The 19140-nt window shown below is 41.7% G+C and overlaps 1 protein-coding gene and 1 long non-coding RNA gene across 3 annotated transcripts; one reads left to right on the top strand and one right to left on the bottom strand.

Annotated features, from left to right (window-relative positions):
• The first annotated feature begins 927 nt into the window (after positions 1–927).
• On the top strand, positions 928–3375 carry LOC134222210 (uncharacterized). The gene is made up of 3 exons (XR_009982406.1): positions 928–1583; positions 1656–3116; positions 3185–3375. It is a non-coding gene; the product is annotated as an uncharacterized LOC134222210 (long non-coding RNA).
• Positions 3376–3746: 371 nt separating this feature from the next.
• On the bottom strand, positions 3747–18286 carry LOC134222198 (probable E3 ubiquitin-protein ligase MGRN1). Of its 2 annotated transcripts, none has more exons than XM_062701345.1 (5): positions 17688–18286; positions 17513–17631; positions 5179–5997; positions 4967–5113; positions 3747–4697 (listed from the first exon to the last, which is right to left on the bottom strand). In XM_062701345.1, exons 1-5 carry the CDS (start codon positions 17797–17799, stop codon positions 3846–3848), a joined length of 2049 nt encoding a protein of 682 aa, XP_062557329.1. In that variant the 5' UTR covers positions 17800–18286; the 3' UTR covers positions 3747–3845. The 2 variants fall into 2 exon arrangements, with proteins under 2 accessions (XP_062557329.1, XP_062557333.1); XM_062701349.1 differs by having other exon boundaries at positions 17712–18285.
• Positions 18287–19140: the final 854 nt, after the last annotated feature.

The following is a 19140-nucleotide window of genomic DNA, read 5'->3' as shown; positions in this document are numbered from 1 at the left end:
TTTCCTAAAAAAACTAAAAGAAAAAAATAGCTAATTTGAAACAAAAAGTTGCCATCCAACTATCAACAAGACAACCTAATGGAGATAATGTCAATTTGAGAGTAGTTAACGTTGTAATTCCTTTTTCAAAATGTCCAAAAAAAGAAGCCTCGCACGACGGTATATTAAGAATCGTTCCTCGACGAAATTTTGAAAATAGATTCTATGTAGACACAAACGCATATCTATTTCTTTTTTCTCGTGACCAGAGACCTAATTCAATTGCTTGCTATATTGACTTAATGCAATCTGTGCATGGGCCTCAGCTTAATGCAACCTGTGCATGAAATTCATGTAAGATTGTCATCAAATCATGCATTCCCTAGTTGGGTGTACTGATGCCATACATGCGAATTAACATTTGCAACGACTCTCTCTGACGCGCTTGCATTTCTACTACTGACGGCAACTTTCTGCTCGCAAGCGCGGGAGAGTGCAAGCATAACACTCACCAAAGGGGCGGGACTACTAGTACTTCTTTATTGATTACAAGAAAGCAGCTTCCTTCATCCATCTCCCTTTTTCCTTCTTCTTTCTTCCATCTTCCATCTTCCTTCTTATTTCTTAACTCTTCATTCTTCCTTCTTGCTTTTTCCTCTACCTTCTTCCTTTTATCTTCTTTTCTTCCTTCTTCTTTATTTCTTCTGCTTTCTTGCTTTATTTTGCCTTCTGTATGTTTCCTTCTTTTACTTTATTTCTTCTTCCCTATGCCTTCCTACTTCGTTTTTCCATCTTCCTTCTTGCTCCTCCTTCTTCCTTCTAATTTCATCCTTCCACCTTCTTCTTCTCCTTCTTCTTTCTTCCTTCTTCTTTCTTCCTTTTTCCCTCTTCTTTTTTCCTTCTTCCTTCCTCTTTCTTTCTTCTTTCTTCTTCAGTGTTACTACTTCCTCACTTCGCACTACTCATTTCTGACTGCTCACTTTCCATTTTCCATTCGACCTGATGACCCAGCATCAATTTTCAATTTTTTTACGCGGTTTTAATTTACAAAGTTTCAAATTTCATAGTCGGTTTGGCAAAGTTGATAAAAATCAAAACAAATTAACTACAAGCGCTGTGAAAAACTCGAATTCATTTATCTCTCTTCTCATCGGTACATATGATAATAAACATGTTGTTGTAGATAATTGACCTTGCCAGTTGCAACAAATATAATTCTAGCTATAAAAATCATTCACGTAGGTATCTACATTCAATTATGCTCACCTCAAGCTAGGTTCTCACACCTTCATTCAATGCATAAGCATATGGCTCCAGTTATTGTTTATTACACAGTATGTATCCCACACGCAACGTCATCCATCGAACCGGTACTCGGAAGGCATTTCCCAGCCACCCCACATGTTTAATCATCTAAGGCAGAAACTTTCCGTTGATAATCAAAATTTAGTAGTTAGCTTACCTTCTTTGGTGCAACACCTGCGGTTAAAATCCGAGCAATGAATATCACCCGATTGTTGCTGTTTGCAGTGTTTTTACTGTTGGTGGCATCTGTACCAGTTGAAGCATTCCCCAGAAGATTCCGAATTACGAGACAAACTGTGGTTCGTGAAAATTGAAAATTTCAGTGTTTGTTTTCCTTTCGCACAGCAATTACCAAACTACCAAATTTTCAGAGATTCGGGCGGATGTTTGGCAGGACTTTCAATCGAGCGTTGAAGACGCTATTCGGACGGTGATCACTACTCGAACGCATCATACTTTATCATCTGCTCATCATTTCAATTAAGTGTTTTGATTAAAACGAATTTATTTGATAAATGTGATATCTCAATAATAAAAAACCTAATATTAAAATTAAAACTTCATCTTACTCCACAGACCATTGTAAGTTTTGAGGAATAGAAAAATGCGTTTTTCTGCTACATTTTCATGTAGATAAGTTCTTAGACTTATTTGAACAAAAACTCGATCACGTTGGATTATTACGGTGGATTCCAAAAATTATTCTTCTCTTTAGCTTCCATTGTTATTACTTTAAAACCTTAACGGTTCGTAACAAAATATTCACCGAGCAACGAGCTCTATGTTTTTTTTTTTCAAGTCCTTTTATGCTATTTCCCCGGAAAACAATAATGGATTTTTTTTTGTTTTTCCCAGACAGCATCAACTTCGATAAAACATAAGACGAAGCATCGTAGTTTGTAGAAAACACAAGCATTTTTTTCAATCTAAAAAAGTATAAACTAGAAAAAGGTTTCCACTTTGCCAGACCTCGCGAAAAAGAATTGAAGGGAAATCGTTTCTGAATTAGTAATGACCGCTTTTTGGAAAAATGGACATCAGTACACTTTTCACAACATTCTTTGTATGTAGTTAGTAAAAATATTGTGAGTGTAAAAGTAATGTGTGTAAAGTGTGATAATTACCAGTCCGATCAAGGAAATCATTACATCCTATCTACATGAGGAGATCATAAGAGATTATACCGAATCGAGAGTTGGAAGCGTTTATCAATTGTCTTCTAATTGTTAATCCAGATGCCTAACCCAAAAATCTATTTAATACACACATGGGTTCGTAAAGACTCTTCTAAGCATAAAAAAAATATAATTTTTGTTTTAAGTTTTATAACCAGTTTTGCTATATTGATATGTATCAGAACAAACTAACTACAAGCGCTGAGAAAAACTCGAATTCACTTATCTCTCTTGTCATCGGTACATGTACCAAACATGTTTGGATCAATGTGGGTAATTGACCTTGTCAGTTGAAACAAACATAATTCAAGCTATGAAAATCATTCACGTAACTGCTCTCAATTATGTTAACCTCCCTCAAGCTAAATTCGTACAAGGCATAAGCAATGAACATACATGGCTCTAGTTATTGTTTATTCCACATGCCATCGAACAAGTGCTTGGAACACACATGATTAGTCTTGTAGGCAGAATCTTTCCATTTACAAATCAATATTTAGTAGTTAGCTTACCTTCTTCGGTGTAACATCTGCGGTCAAAATTCGAGCAATGAATATCACCCGGTTGTTGCTTCTTGCAGTATTTTTACTGTTGGTGGCATTTGTATCAGTTGAAGCATTTCCCAGAAGAATCAGAATTACCCCTCGGCAAACTTTGGTTCGTAAATATTTAAAATTAAATCATTTTTTTCCGATCATTGATTTACACAACGGAAAACATTTCAGAGATTCGGGCGGATTTTAGGCAGGACATTTATTACGGCGTTGAAGACGATATACGGACGGTGATATCCACTCAGACGATCATATTTTGGCATCTGCTCGTTATTTTAATTAAGTGTTTTGATTAAAACGAATTTATTTGATAAATGTGATATTTCAATAATAAAAACCTAATATTAAAATTTAAACATAAATCGTTTTGCTTCCCTATTCTGGGTTCTGGTGAGTAGGGGAAACTGGGGTAATATGCACCCCCGGGGCAAAACGACCCTTTGGCATTTTTAAGTACATTTTCGGCAGTTTTTCGCGAGTATTTACCACAGCGCATGTAGTTCGGATCTCGAACTACTAATCCAGTAGTAAACATTCTTGAAAATATTCCTGGAACACTGCTAAAAATACCAAAAGGTCGTTTTGCCCTGAGGGTGCATATTACCCCAGTTTACTCCTACACATTCGTTCTGCTTCACGAATCCGATGTACACGCGATGGTTCCGGCAGCTATTACTGCCGCAGCAAGCGGCATACTAATGGGGTACACCGTTCTAGTTTTGATAGCACACAATTTGTTCTAATTTTATATTTACTTCATTTTGTAGTCAAAGAAATGCGATTTGTTCAATTGTTTCATCTCCGTGTTCCTAGGGGTAGAAGATAAGCTCTCTCAGTCGCTATCGATGCAGTCCATCTTGGGCCCGTTTCCGATTTTGATCTCGTGCTTGACGAGCCCCTCCGCGGAAGAGTCAACGTTGACCGTGACATGAGTGGGCGTATCGTTGGCTGTGACCGACGAAAGCAATTGCCGTGTACTCGAACTGGAAGAGTAACTATCACCGGAGCTACGGGTGGAAGTGTGCGAGTTACCACTGATTGGACTATCCGGGAGGGAACTTTGGGAGGCCTCCTTCAGCATGGTCAACGGCGTGGACAGCTTCTTCATCCCGTCCAGCTTCTCTTCTCCCTTGAGTGGACTGAGAATGGTGGTGTGCGGATCTTCGGGAGTGTAGTAGTCGGAGTCTTCGGCCGCGGCAAGTACGGCAACCGACTTCTGGCTTCGGGAGTCTTCCTCCATTCGCAAGATGCTAGGCATTTTCTCATAGGTATCACAGTTGTCTTGGGGCGCGTCGCGGTCAACTTTTTGCAGCAGAGGGGACAGCTTTTCCGCTTCGCTGTCGTCATCGATTTCGGTCACGTTGGGAAGCTGGGTTTTTTCATTCACCAGCTGGACTGTTTCGCGATCCAATTTAGTTAGTGGATCTTTGATTGCCGGTTGGCTGGCTTGGATCCGGAGTGTGCCTTTTTCGCGTGGGTTTTTGTCGCGGCTGGCCGGGGCTCGTTGCATCAGTGGCGAATGTTTGCTGAGCAGCTCCTTCGTGACGCACGTCACCGATCCATCTTCCTTGGATAGCAGTACCGACATGCGGAAATCGACGGCATTCTGGTTTAACTTTTCACGCGATGCACTGGTTTCCATTTCTTTGGATGGGATCTTGCCACTCTCCAGTTTGTCTGCGTTCTATTAGTGGTAGATGGATAAAGTCAATAAATATCTTTCAAAATAAATAAGTATCATATTCAAAAATGCTTTGATTTTTTGTACCTTGCGTTGGTTAGTAGAGAATAGGTAATACTCGAAAAATTCACATTCAAAATTAGTTCGAGGTTTGCATATACAATATTTGGTTTTCAAATAACAAAGGCAGAGGAAAGTCATAGCATTTTTATATCCCATAATAACCCTTCAGTCGCAACGAATTTGTTTAATCACATTCGAACATTAAATACCTGATTAGTTAAGTTAGTTTCATTGTTGCCATCAGCTGTAGTTGTCGAGTCGGCTGTATTCGACGGCTTCACCGAGCTACTTATTGGACCATTAAGTGCTTCAATCAATGACACCGGAATGTATCCCGAGGGAATGTTATCCGTGGCCTAAAAATAAATCACATTCCATGTTATTATTTCTTCACAAATTTGTGAGGACAATCAATACATACATCCTGTGGACTTTGAACCGTGGTCACGTTCGTTCCGGTAGTGCTCTTCTGCACCGCGCGAATCTGCAACAGCGCACGGAACGGTGCCCGACAGATCGGACAGTTGTTGGCCTGATATCGCAACGAATCGGCGCATGAATTGCACAAACACAAGTGCCGGCAAGGCAAGATCAGGGTGTCACGAGTGTCGCACATACAGATGACGCACTCGCTGCCATTGTCGTCGGTGTCCTCGTCGCCGATCGACTTGTTGACCAATTTGTTCTCGATGCCGTAGATCTCCTGCAGTAAGTAACACAGTCCGTCGACGAATATTTTCTGCTTCAAGGCGCGCAGAGCGAACGTTCCGTCCGAATGATGATCCACCACGCAGATGGTGGTGTGGCTTTGACGGCAATCTTCCGTTCCCTCCTCGACCACGCAGTGGATGACCACCGGGAATGTGTCCTTCTCGGAGTTGTATGAGAGATCATCCTCCGCGAACAGAGCCGGATTGAAGACGTGCGACGGAGCCGAGAAGACCTGGTTCACTCCCCGCTTGAAGTGGAATGTTTCGGACGAAATGGACGAATCCCGAGGGATGTAGCTGACACCGGTGCTACCGATGTCCTCAATGCAGAAATAGTAAACGGTGATGGCGCACCGGGCGTCCGCGTCGAACACGAACTCAATGTTGTACGCGTTGGTTTTGGTTCCATCGCCGTGGATTTTTGCATTGCAGTCTGACGCTTTTACGAAACGGACCGATTCCTTCCGTATGTTGACTAAGCTTTTAAGGGTTTTTGTTGGTTCTGTTGCTTGTGGTGGGGGGTAAGGGAACTGTAAACCGAAGATAAGACAGTTAATGTGAGGAATCACGAAATTGGATGAAATAAGTCAAGTAGTTGATATTCCGAACTCAAATGCCATTCATTCGATTATACTCTAACGTTCTAATACGAACTCTAACTTATGATAAACCAGCCTGAAGCATACCATTTAGCGTTTTCATAATTCGTTAGCAATTGAATTTCTTCTCCTCTTCCTCTTCTTTATTGGCCTTACATCCCCCACTGAGACATTGCCACCTCGCAGCTTAGATTCATTCAGCACTTCAGCACTGTTATTAACTGCGAGGTTTCTAAGCCAAGTTACCATTTCTGCGGAACGGCTCGCGCGTGCGCCGCTCAAAACACACTAGCACAGCCTAGGAGCTTCGAAAACGCCAACGTCAACGGCCAAAAAACGAGATAGATACAATAAATCAATGGCTGACAGTTGTGTCATTCCAGTCCTTGAGTAAAGCCGGGTGACACCGTCTTGAAATGACGGGTGGACCGTCCCAATCCAGCCGTCTGGCTTAACCAACCAGATGGGAGTAGGACCAATTGATTCCTTCCTGGCTTACGCTGATCCGGCTCTGAACACCGAGGTGTCAACCTCCACATGGCCTCACTGCATCAGCAAAGATAACCATGGGATCAAGAAGGCGACTTTTCCTACTGGGTTCGAAGGCAGCCCTAAAGGGGACCCAACAGTCATGAATAAAGCTAAACCAACAAACCAAGAAACGGAAGTGAACGTCCTGCAGAGCTTGACCGTCGTTATGGTGCAACTCGATGACATTATCGACTTCACCAATGGACGCGGCAATATGTCAAAAGACCTAAAGCTGAACCTGCTTAAGCTTTGCAATTTGGTTCTTGTTGCTAAGCAGGAACAGGAAATGCTTGCGGTTAGACTGGAAGGCTGTGGCAAAACGAAGAAGAGCACACATACTGCCTTCTTCTTCCTTTTCCATAGTGTGCTATGCCTTGCATAGAATCGGGGTAGTAGGCTATGACTTGCTGTGTAGACTAGAAGGCAGAATGAAATATAATATTGGAAGTGTAAGACGTGTTCTTGTATCATTAACGGTTCCATCCGAATCCATCCTAATTCAAATTTACTTTAGTGATCTGTAAGGAGGTCACCACATCTGGCGACGAGGAAACGGAAACTATCCGCCGTGTTCCAAGGTATGTACTAACGATAAAACGAAAAAAAAAGAAAGAAATTATAACCGTTGTGCTAATCTCCACGTGTTACTTTATATTTATAAAGCAATTTCCGCTGCCTCAGAGCAGGGTCAGGCATGGAGCCGCACCAAGAAACCAAGGCAAGAAGCCGCTGTCTTTGCCAGAAAAAAGGCGTGTAACAGCACATCCGTTGCACAAGAGCAAGGAAAGGCGTGAAGCCGCTACCGGGGGTAGAAACAGGCAAAAGCCGCTGCAAAATTGCAAAAAAAAGGTAAAAAAAGAGATGAAAAGTTCTACGTATTGTGGAGTTACCATGACAACAACATTAATTCAAAATTTCAGTCGATGCACACAGCCTACTAAGCGTGCAATGGAAAATTGGAACATAAGCCCATTTAAGTTTAATCATCTTCCTGACTCACAAGTCCGCAAAGAATGGATGCGTTGGAAGAGGAATTTTGAAGTAATGTTGGCGAAGAGAAAATACCACTAAATTGAAAAACATATTGTCTATCCGGAATAAAGTTAGAACGCTTTTATACCGAAGTCGGATTTTTCTCCGGATACAGGCAATTTTCCCAACTTCGGAAGTAGTGCGCTAGATTCGTCAAAAGATGCGCTGAACAACGCATCAATTAGTTTGACAGATAAAACTTAGGAAGAAAGTTCGGTTCGGAAGTCCCGACTTCCGAATTCTAAGATTAATAGCTAAGCCGACAATATTGTTAGCGAAGGGTGGTCTTGAGTTGCAGGATTTATTCTACTCGATAGATGGCGCTGATGTTGAAGAATATGAGGAGCATGACATCGATCCATTTGTGCAAAAAATGCGATTTCGGTAAAACAGAAGCCGAAAGTCGAGATTTGCGTGTTATCGATAAAATTATTTTTCACGCACCTACGGAGTTAAGGGAGAAATTACCTACTTCACAAGGAAACACTAACGCTCTCACAAGTGTCAAGAATTGTGAATTCATACGAATCTATCAAGTACCGCAACAAGTCATTTCTCAGATCATGAGCCTGTAAACCGCATAGCAGGAAGTAGCAAACCCGCTAGTGGATGCTGCTATCGATGCGGCCAGAAGAACCACTACGGAAATGATCAACACTGCTCACGACAAGTAGCGTACGAGCAATAGACACAACAGATAAAAAAAGCTTCATTGGTAATATCGGCGACGGAGACGAATTTCTTTGGGTTGATGTTGGCGGTGTTCTGATCAAGATGTTGATCGACTCGGGCAGCAGCAAGAACATCATCGATGATGACACGTGGCGAAGCATGGTTGCGAGAGGAGTTAAAAGTTGGAAACCAAAACATCTGCCAAAGAAGATTTTGCGTGGATATGGTCGTGACGCGAAACCATTCATTGTGACACATGTTCATGAGGCCACATTCACCGTTGACGCTGGGAACAATAACCGTCAAGAAAAATCTATTTTTTATGTTGTCGATGGAGGGGTCTCGGGGTTTTGAAAATTGGACTCCACGAACTTAATTCGTCGGTCAACAGCATTACTGTACCAGGCAAAGGTGGTTTCCGTAGGTGAAAAATCTGCAGCTGAGTATCCCAATCAATAGAAACGTGTCTCCGGTTGCTCAACGTGTCAGGCGCCTACCAATTGCACTTCTAAATCGGATCGAGGAAAAATTGAATCAATTACTTGTGGCTGATATCATCGAATCGGTATCTGTAGCAGCACCGTGGGTATCGCCTTTGGTAACTATTGTTAAAGATAATGGAGATCTGCGCCTCTGTGTGGGCATGCGCCGTGCTAATCAAGCGATTATGAAAGAACATCACATGATGCCGACGTTTGAAAGTTTCCTCCCGCGTATGAAGTCCGCTAAATATTTCAGTCGACTTGATATCAAAGATATCAAAGATTATATATGTAAACTAATTACAATATGCATATACTAACGAAATACAGATCGAATTGGCTGAGGATTCCAGATACATTACAACCTTTATTAGTCACAAAGGATTGTATAGGTACAAGAGGCTCATGTTTGGAATTTCTTGCGCCCCAGAAATGTTCCAAAAGACAATGAAACAAATTTCAGCTGGATGCGATAATGTAATTATTTATATCGACGACATTTTTATTTTTGGTGAAACAGAGGATGAGCACAATGCTGCACTAGCTAAAGTTCTGTCGGTTTTGAGGAACAACAATATATTATTGAACAAAGATAAATGCATCTTCAAAGTACAGCAACTAGAGTTTCTGGGGCATGTTATTTCATCAGATGGGGTGAGGCCAACCAAACAGAAAATTGAAGCTGTTCAGAACTTTCGCGAACCCCGTACTATAGAGGAAGTCAGAAGTTTCCTAGGTTTAATAACCTATGTAGAAAAAATTATTCCAGATTTGGCTACCATTACTGCTGCGTTGCGAGAACTTATCTGTGGTACAAATTCATTCAGGTGGACTGATGAACATCAACGTTGTTTTGAAACATACCACCTGATATCATATGCAAAAGCTCTTGCATTTTTTTTTGGTAATTCTTTACGTACCAGGGTCGTATCAGATGCCTCCCCTGTTGCGCTGGGTGCCGTGCTTGTACAGTTTAAATGAGTTTTACTGATGAATCTCCTCTTATAATCAGCTATGCCAGCAAAAGTTTTACGGCTACTGAAAAACGTTATTTCCAAACCGAGAAACTTGCTTTAGCTTCAAAAGATACTGCAATTGAATTCGAGAAAGGCAGCAAATTTATGGTTTTAGCAATTCAAGAATCTGTGGCAATTGATATTGGCGAAATCGGGGAAGCTTCACGAGACGACCCAGAAATCACTGCCGTTAGAGAATGTCTCCGATCAGGACATTGGAAAAATCCATTGACAAAGCATTTCGAGCCCTTCCAGAATGAATTGGGTTTCATTGGGGACACCTTGATTCGAGGTAATAAATTAGTTGTTCCTAAAAATTTGAGAAATCGAATGTTGAATCTGGCACATGAAGGTCATCCTGGAGAATCGGTTATGGAACGACGTCTACGAGATCGAGCATGGTGGCCTTCTATGGATCGAGAAACGAAAGAATGTTGCGCGTCTTGTGAAGGTTGGTAATTAGTAGGGTTACCGAGTAGACCTGTACCAATAAGTAGAAGAGAGTTGCCTGTAAAACCGTGGGTTGATCTCGCCATTGATTTTATTGGTTCACTCCCATCCGGCGAGTATCTACTCACTGGCGGAGACAGAGGTGGGGCACCGGCGATGCAATCACACCATTGTTCTCGAAGGCTATTGTTCTTGCGCTTAGTGGTGCTCCACCAAAAAAGCAATAGCTGGCTCCGCCAGTGTATCTACTAGTTATAATAGATTACTTTAGTAGATATAAAGAAGTTGAAATTATGACCCGTATAACGGCTTCTGACACAGTTGACCGGCTTAGTAGGATCTTCACTCGCTTAGGTTATCCTAGGACCATTACACTCGACAATGCAAAATGCCCGGCGAGAGCCAGAGAGAAGGGTGAAGCACTGCTTATTAAAACAGAGAAAGAGTGCTACGCCGATGTGCTCAAGGCGATGCGCAGTGCCGAGAAACTAGTGGACCTCGGTAGAGAGGTTCGCAGCATATGGCGGACGAGAGAGGGTGAGATGATCCTTGTCTTAAGGAAGAGTCCACGACATCGAAGGAGATCGCCTCGGCCATCAAGGACCAAGGTGGAGGCGTCCATCCGCCTGCGAAGAGGACCATAAGAGACGCAGATTGCCACGTTGAGGTTAACGGCCACCGACACCAACAAGGTGATCAAAGTTGGTAAGCTGAAAGTTGACTAGTCAGTATGCAGTCAGCCTCTACCAACCACCGGTAGTCGCTAAGTGCTTCTGCTGCCTCCAATCGGGACACAAATCGTGGGCCTGCCAAGGGCCGGACAGGAGTAACCTATGTAGGCGGTGCGGCGAAGATGGCCATAAAGCGCACAGATATGATCGTGTACGCTACGTGCGAGCAGGAACCACAACGACGGGTGTACCGTCATGCCCGTTGGGTGGTTATACGAGGAAGCCGTGCAAGTTACGCAGCTCGATCTCAACCATTGTGCGGCCGCCCAGCAGTTACTGTGGCAGTCGGTACCAGAAGCGAGTACGGACGTAGCTATCCTGGCAGACTCGTACCGCGGATAACGGGAACTGGGTAGCGGATGGATACAGATCAGCGGCGATCTGTACGACAGGAAGATACCCGATCCAGGAGGTGCTGAACACAAGGTTACAGGTTTGGCGAAAATAAATGGAGTGTACTTCTTCGGCTGCTCCCTAGTAACATTTTGTTTTTAAACTGGTTTTACAATACTCTCGAAGAGTAAATTATGGTCTTCAAGAACGTTATAACACTTAAAATGTTACATGGGTTATGCCTCACTAAGGTGGCCGATAGAACCATTTACCCAGTTGGTAGATCGGCTGTCATCAGACCTAGTGGGTAGCAAGCCAGTAGTCATTGCAGGAGACTTCAACACGTGGGCGATAGAGTGGGGAAGGCGCTGTACTAATCGGAAAGGGAAAACGCTGCTGGAAGCTTTAGCTAAGCTGGATGTCGTGCTGTGCTCAAGAAGTACCTTCAAGCGAAACGGAGTGGAATCGGTAATGGACATACCTAACATTCTGCAGCCCAAGTCGACCGAGGGTCGACGATGGTCACCCTTCTTCTTCTTCTTCTTCTTATTGGCATTACATCCCCACACTGGGATAAAGCCGCCTCGCAGCTTAGTGTTCATTAAGCCCTTCCACAGTTATTAACTACTAGGTTTCTAAGCCAGGTTACCATTTTGCATTCGTATATCATGAGGCTAGCACGATGATACTTTTATGCCCAAGGAAGTCGAGACAATTTTCAATCCGAAAATTGCCTAAACCGGCACAATGAATCAGAACCCAGTCACCCTCAGCATGGTCTTGCTTTGTAGCCGCGCGTCTTACCGCACGGTTAAGGAGAGGACCCACAGTGACCATTTAGCTATCCGGTACACGATAAGCAGCGAGGCAAGGAGAGAAAGCCGGGGAGCTACTTCTACAATCCGGGCGTGGAAAGTCGCCCACTTCGACGGTAGTACTGGTTGCGTTCTTGTCTCGAGCATGTGACGCGACTATGCCGAGGATGGCACGACCATAGAACTGCAGATCCCAGGTACACTGGTAAAGCGATCAAATTGCAGCCCTTCGAGCAACCTGCCTCAGGAGGGCTAGAATAAATCTGCACGCTCGGCGGAAATGAGGGAAGATCGCATCAAAAATTTCAAAGCGGCGAGACTGTCCCTAAACAAGGGCATCAAAGAGAGCTAGAAAGAGTGCTTCGACAGACTGTACCAGAGCGCCAACTCGAACCCATGGGGAGACGCCACCGGGTGGTGATGGCCAAAACAAGAGTGGCAGTGGCTCCTCCCAAGCGATGTCCAACGAGGCTGAAGACGATCATCGAAGTACACCCGATTCTGTTTTTACACGGATTTTTTACACGGGCTTGTAAAAAATCCACACAAAAATTTCGAAAAGTTGCTCAATTTTTCATGATTCGTCGAGAAATCATAAAACTTTTTTACACGGATTTTCAAATTTTGAACTGAGAACTTTTTTACGGAACGCATCCCCGTGTAAAAAGAATCATGTACTATTCCGCACCACGGTCCAACCCATTTACCGCTAGCAGCAAGAATAGAAGCAGATGACGAAGAGGTGGCGAAGGTGACGTTGGAGAAGCTAAAGACGGTGGCAAAATCCGTCGACCCGAGTAAAGCATCTGGCCCGGACGGGATTCCGACCATAGCGTCAAAGGCAGCCATAATAACCAATCCGGACATGTTCAGGTCAGCCGTGCAGAGGTGCCTGGATGGGCGGACATTCCCGGATAAATGGAAGAGACAGCATTTAGTCCTGTTACCGAAACCGGGTAAGCCGGCAGGCGGCTCCCAGCGAACAATCTGTCTAATAGACACGGTAGGGAAGCTACTGGAGAAGTTGATCAAAAACAGGCTGTTTCCGTACGTGGAGGAAGCGGGAGGATTATCGAACGAGCAATTCAGCTTTCGGAGAGAACGGTCTACTCACGACGCGGCATATGTGCTCGCCGGTACGGTCGAATTCAAATTGTATCTCACCTCTGGTTAAATTTTCAGATTTTTTTTTTTTCAGAAATTAGTTCACACGCAACCGAGATGTAGATCTCCAAAGTTACCCATTTTGTACGAAAAACGCTAAGCGGGCTTTTTAATATGCCGGTCACTGTATACCGATTAAAAAAGAGGCGGGACTAATGTGCCATCTTTATACATTACAAGAAAGCTAGGTGGCATAGCGCATCTCCAATCGAAACATTCGATTCGTACGTTTTTGCTGTACTCGTTTCGAGAAAACTGCGGTACTAGCTCATCGAATGTGTTCTGTCAAACGAAATGTATACAGAGAGAATAAGAGATGGCTCCGTGTTTAGTATGCCGTCTGCCCGAGAGACAACCTTCAGCCCATGGCAAATGTGAGTAAACAGAGAGAATAGAAGCTAATTTCTAGCATGATTATTGAAAACGTCGTATGTCCAAATGAGAGACTCTCTTTCATTACGCTCTCTTTCACTAATATCGTAGCTAGTTTTACATTTATTGCAATATTTCCTTTAGATCTATTTTAAAAAATCCGATGTTAATCTTAGTATGGCTTTGTAATAATCGAAAGAGAAAGTAAACAAGTCATTTGGACTTACGGCGCTTTCAAAAATCACGCGAGATTTTATCTCCATGTAGCATGTTGTCTAATGGAATGGCATCCTTCATGGCATGGATTGTCCGTTAATTTATCGTTAATTTATCCCCAAGAAAGGGCCCTCCTTAGCCGTGCGGTAAGATGCGCGGCTACAAAGAAAGACCACGCTGAGGGTGGGTAGGTTCGATTCCCGGTGCCGGTCTAGGTAATTTTCGGATTGGAAATTGTCTCGACTTCCCTGGGCATCAAAGTATCATCGTGTTAGCCTCATGATATACGAATGCAAAAATGGTAACTTGGCTTAGAAACTTCGCAGTTAATAACTGTGGAAGTGCTTAATGAACACTAAGCTGCAAGGCGGTTCTGTTCCAGTTTGGGGATGTAATGCCAATAAGAAGAAGAAGATATGAATAAAAAAAGCAACATTATTTATTAAGCAGTTGCGACCCACGTTTTACGCAGAATTTTCCCATAGATTTTTCACGCGGTTTACAGAAATCGTCAAGAAATACCCGAAAATTGCGAAAACCGATTTTAGTTGAAGTCGTTTTTACGCGGATTTCGGGAGAGATAGCATATTGTTTGGAAACTATAAAAGAAGGGCTCATTCAGTAGCCGCTAGGTTGCGAAGGCCGACAGAGGTCCTTCGTAGCTTAGTTAGTTAAAGCACCAATCTAGCGTATTGAGAGGGTCGTGGTTTTGAGTAGCATAGAAGGGAAAAAGGTTACCTCCAATACATTTTTCAAATCAAAATCTGAAAACCACGAGTGATCCTAGCCAAACACTCTGAACATAAAAAAACGCATGAGAGTAATAATGTTATATTCAAAATGATACGCACTTACACATTGTACGTACGTGCACAAAAAATATTGAAACCAACGCTTCTTATGACATTTCATTTATATGCATTTCGAAAACTCATGATCATTAGTCGTGCAAAACAAATTCATAATGACGATTGTTGATAGTGCCGACTCCTATTCAGAACAATTGAGAGTAGATTGGGCGGGAATTTTTAGTGGAATTTTGGATTCTGTAATATAGGATTATATAATCAAACACACTAATCTCACCAGGATGAATTCATTGGTACAGCTTCTCCCAAATAATTTACTTCTCAGCTTGAAAGTTCTGGAAATCATCTGGCTATCAAAGAGACTTCAGTTTCTTTTTCCATTTCAAATATGAAATCTTGCCAAAAGGAGGTTGTACTATCCCATTTAATTCGATCACTTGATTGTAACTTACGTATTTCAACCTCAACACCCAATAAACAAAACTGACAATTATTGTATAAGATCTGGGCATATACAATACTGTAAGCTTTTTATACAAATATTGTATTGAAATAATACAAATCTGTTTTATTTCAATACAACAATTATGTCAAAACCTTCGAAATTGTATATGCCCAATTATTATACAGTTTCTGTAAGGTTCTTATGCAGAACTGTATTAAAATCTGCCATCCGCTGGTTGGGTGAACAGTAGAGCCGTCTGCAGTGTCTCGTATTTTTCCCCCTTTTGGTTCGCTTATTAAGGCCCAGTCACTGTGAAGTTTTACGGGGCCGATATCATGATTTACATAGTTTGAGAATGCTTACATAATGATTAATAATACAGTCTATCCTCCATGAGTCCATCCTGAAGGGACATCGACTCATCGACTCATGGAAATATCGAGATGTGTAATACAAAATCCTTTGGAAGCTATTTGAAGGGAACATCACAGTAGCCCAGAAAATATTTTTCAATATGGCATAATTTGCTTCCATGAGTCGATATCGAACATAGAACATCGACTCATGGAGGTTTGACTGTAATCGTATTTCAGGTGGCTGTAATGAACTGTTTTGTAGGAGGAAACTTTACAATTAGCCTTTCCCGATACTGAATAATAACTGGGATAAATGCAGTGATTATTTTTTTAACCATGCTGTCCTTAATAAATGTTTGAGAAATAAATTCAAATAGAAATGAAATACCTAGAATAAATTGGTTTACAATCAGCAGAAATAGAAGTAGTTTTTTGCTATTGCTTGGTTTCCTGCTGGTGCGTGGCTGAACAGAGCTTGATTCATTGATGAGATTTCCATAATGTTCCGGCGAAGGCTGCTTACGCGAAGAGAGTATCTTAATGAGATTGGCATACATTGTTTTCCGAATTTTCCGTTGACTTGTCTGGAATTTTTCATGCTTTTTCTGAAGTACTGGATAGTCTTGGAGGAGTGCATGTACCGTTTTGCATTTGAAACATTCGATGGAACTGATTGTGCACGATTCGTCGGAAAGAATGCTTCCACACTTAAGAAAATACATTCTGTTGCAGCAGAATCGTGCCTTGTGTCCAAACTGTTTGCAGAAAGCACACAAGCGTACGGACAATAGCACATTTCGTATCTGAAGGTAGTCCAGTAGGACTGAAGTTGCAAAAGTAATGCGTATAACCGGTACGGCTTTGTTTTTACAAATATCGCTTGGGCTCTTCTTTTTGAGACAGCGAACCTTCGATATGAATGCAAACCGTTTCGTCTTATCTCGGCTGGGTCTACATGCTGGCTAAAAAGAACCCTATCGATCTCAACACGTTGGGCTGGTGCATAAAGATGGTATGATAAACGTAAAGGTAACTGCTATAAGTCGTTAGCTTCTCTTCGATTTTCAAGCGTGATAAGTAGCTTATTACCATTAAGACACTTCGTTTCACTGATAGACTTGTATTCGCTGTTTAACAAATCAGCAAGATCAAACGTATTGATCGGGCATTCAACCCGTCGAACTTTGTGTACTGAAACTACGATAGCTTCAAGAGCGAACAACAAACGATCCGATCAACTCGGTAGCAGAGGGTCAACTGATGTCTCGTACTTGACGGCCTTACTGTTGAAGTTTAAATACGTATCTGTTACAACCAAGTGGTGGAGTTAAATTGAAAAGTACAAACTCGTCTTATGACAAGTGAAGACATTCCACTAAAAGCTCAAAATAATTTTCTCATCAAGAAGATGTAGTTAGATTTAAAAACCATCTTCTGTGTACAATCTTATGCCTACCATATACTAACGGAACTACCTAATCTATACTAAAATTCTATCAAGAAAATGTGCATCTAAGTGCAAAAATGATACACTGGGTGGCTTTTTACGCAGATCATTGATTGCGACTTTTTTTTACCAGAATTTAGGGATCTACGCAGTTTTTTACATGTATATTGAAATTCATGCAGTTTTTGGGACTTATGCAGTTTGTTTTATGCTATTTTAATCTATGCGGAACTTATCCCCCGCATAACAAACGTTTTCAGAGTATTAGCATTTTTTTAATTTATGTAGAGATACCTGTTATATATACTTTTTTGCTAAGACTCTCGAATTCGGTGGACATTGTGGGATGATTCCTTCTTTAGCTGTGACTAATCCGTATTGAATAAGTTGAAAGTTCTTTCTCTACTAGCATCTTCGATTTTTTTTTACATGTTCGGACTTTTAAGATAATGGCACATAGGTACTCATTTTATAAACAAATCGAATTTCAGGCATCTGACACAGTAACAATTGCGTTATGACCCTTACTTAGTTGTTTATATCTGATTTTCACTTTCACCCGAAATTTAACTTACCGGAGTCGGTTTGCATCCAAGAAAATTCAGATCAGCATTCTCCCCGAAAAGATACGCCTCCGGTTGGGGGGTATCGAACCGTTCGCCTCCCATAATGAAGTGGGTCCCGAAATAATTACCTGCGAAAGTGGACATATTGAACCGAGCGAACTTCCATTGATTCTCAAGGACATACAATTCCCTCTGAGCCCAAACGTACCTGACCGAGGCGGATACTTGTACTGATGGTTAGCACTGATATCGGCCTCCTCTACGGCTGCATTCTGTCTGCTGGCTAGTGCACCCATACTGTATTTTGCTTTTCACTGTGGCTGCTGCTGCTGCTGCTTCTTCCTTCTTCACAGTTTGTGAAATTTTCCGTCGTATCTCGCCAGCTCCACCCAATTCCAGACTAAGCTAAGCACGACGAGCTCGAGATCAGCTCGCACGGGACACTTTGTCGAACCTGTTTTTCCTCTCCGCACGCACGGTACGAACGAAATTTTTTCACTTCGACATTATGTATGGGTAAAAGTTGCCCATTTGACACAATTAGAGAAAGAAAATATCATACACACTGCTGCTTCTCCATGCACTGCCCGCTGTCGTTGCCTCTTCGCACGTACACTCTGTGTGTGGTGTCTTTCGTCTGTATCAGATCAGGGATAGTCCGACCAGTCAGACAGCTCGCTTTATTCACCACGGCCAGTTCTCTGTACGCACTTCCATGCCATAAAATAGTTCGATGAGGTGCACTCGGGTAGACGCTGTATGAATGTTGTAGTGTCTGTCTTGTAATGTCGTAAGAATGCAAAGAAAACTTCAAACTAGAGTATTTTAATTTCAAGTATTTTACTTAAGTTAAAATTGCATACAAGATTGACACATGTGATCCAGAAGTTTATTTAAGAAATTTTGTAATAAAATACAAAGTAAGGACATGTATTCTGCATATAACGTTGGATTAGAACTGAAATAAAATTCAAAATTACAATTCTGTTCTATTTAAACTAGTTATTAAATTACATATCTCGCTTAACTTTTCAAAAGGACCTAAGTAACATTTTTTTCATGAATTAATTTGAATACTGCAATCAATAGCTTTCGTGTTGTTTTGTTGATTGCGCTATTCAAATTAATTCATAATATTTAGACTTTGGATTAAGCGAATCTCAAAGATAAATTATTTGAGACGAGCACAAATGCTGATTCCCTTATGAAGAACGCAATAGGATACGACATGGGAAAATTATGACGAAGTTAATTCACAATCACCAACACTTACTCGACGGTTCATACCTTCGCTATGACATTGTGTTCATTTTCTTTCTTTCTGCTATAATTTTAGTGCACGTATAATTAAAAACAGTTAAAATCTCTTGTAACATCTTGTATATTATAAATATTTTAACTATTTATAACTACATTAAGTATTTCAAATAAATAGAATTATGCGAACGATTATGTTTTGAATAAATTAACTTTTACTACATTTTGAAAACTTTTTGAATTATCTTTGAATAAGAGTGTTTTTGCCTCTCTCGTATTCTAAAGCCCGTAAGTCCACTATTTGGCATAATGACAAATATCTGTCAATTTTAACCGGGCATCTATCAGACTGATTAGAAATCGAAATTGGATGTCATGCA

The sequence above is a fragment of the Armigeres subalbatus genome, chromosome 1 (genome assembly GCF_024139115.2).
Source record: "Armigeres subalbatus isolate Guangzhou_Male chromosome 1, GZ_Asu_2, whole genome shotgun sequence".
NCBI lineage: Eukaryota > Metazoa > Arthropoda > Insecta > Diptera > Culicidae > Armigeres > Armigeres subalbatus.
This window is presented reverse-complemented; position numbering and strand designations above follow the sequence as displayed.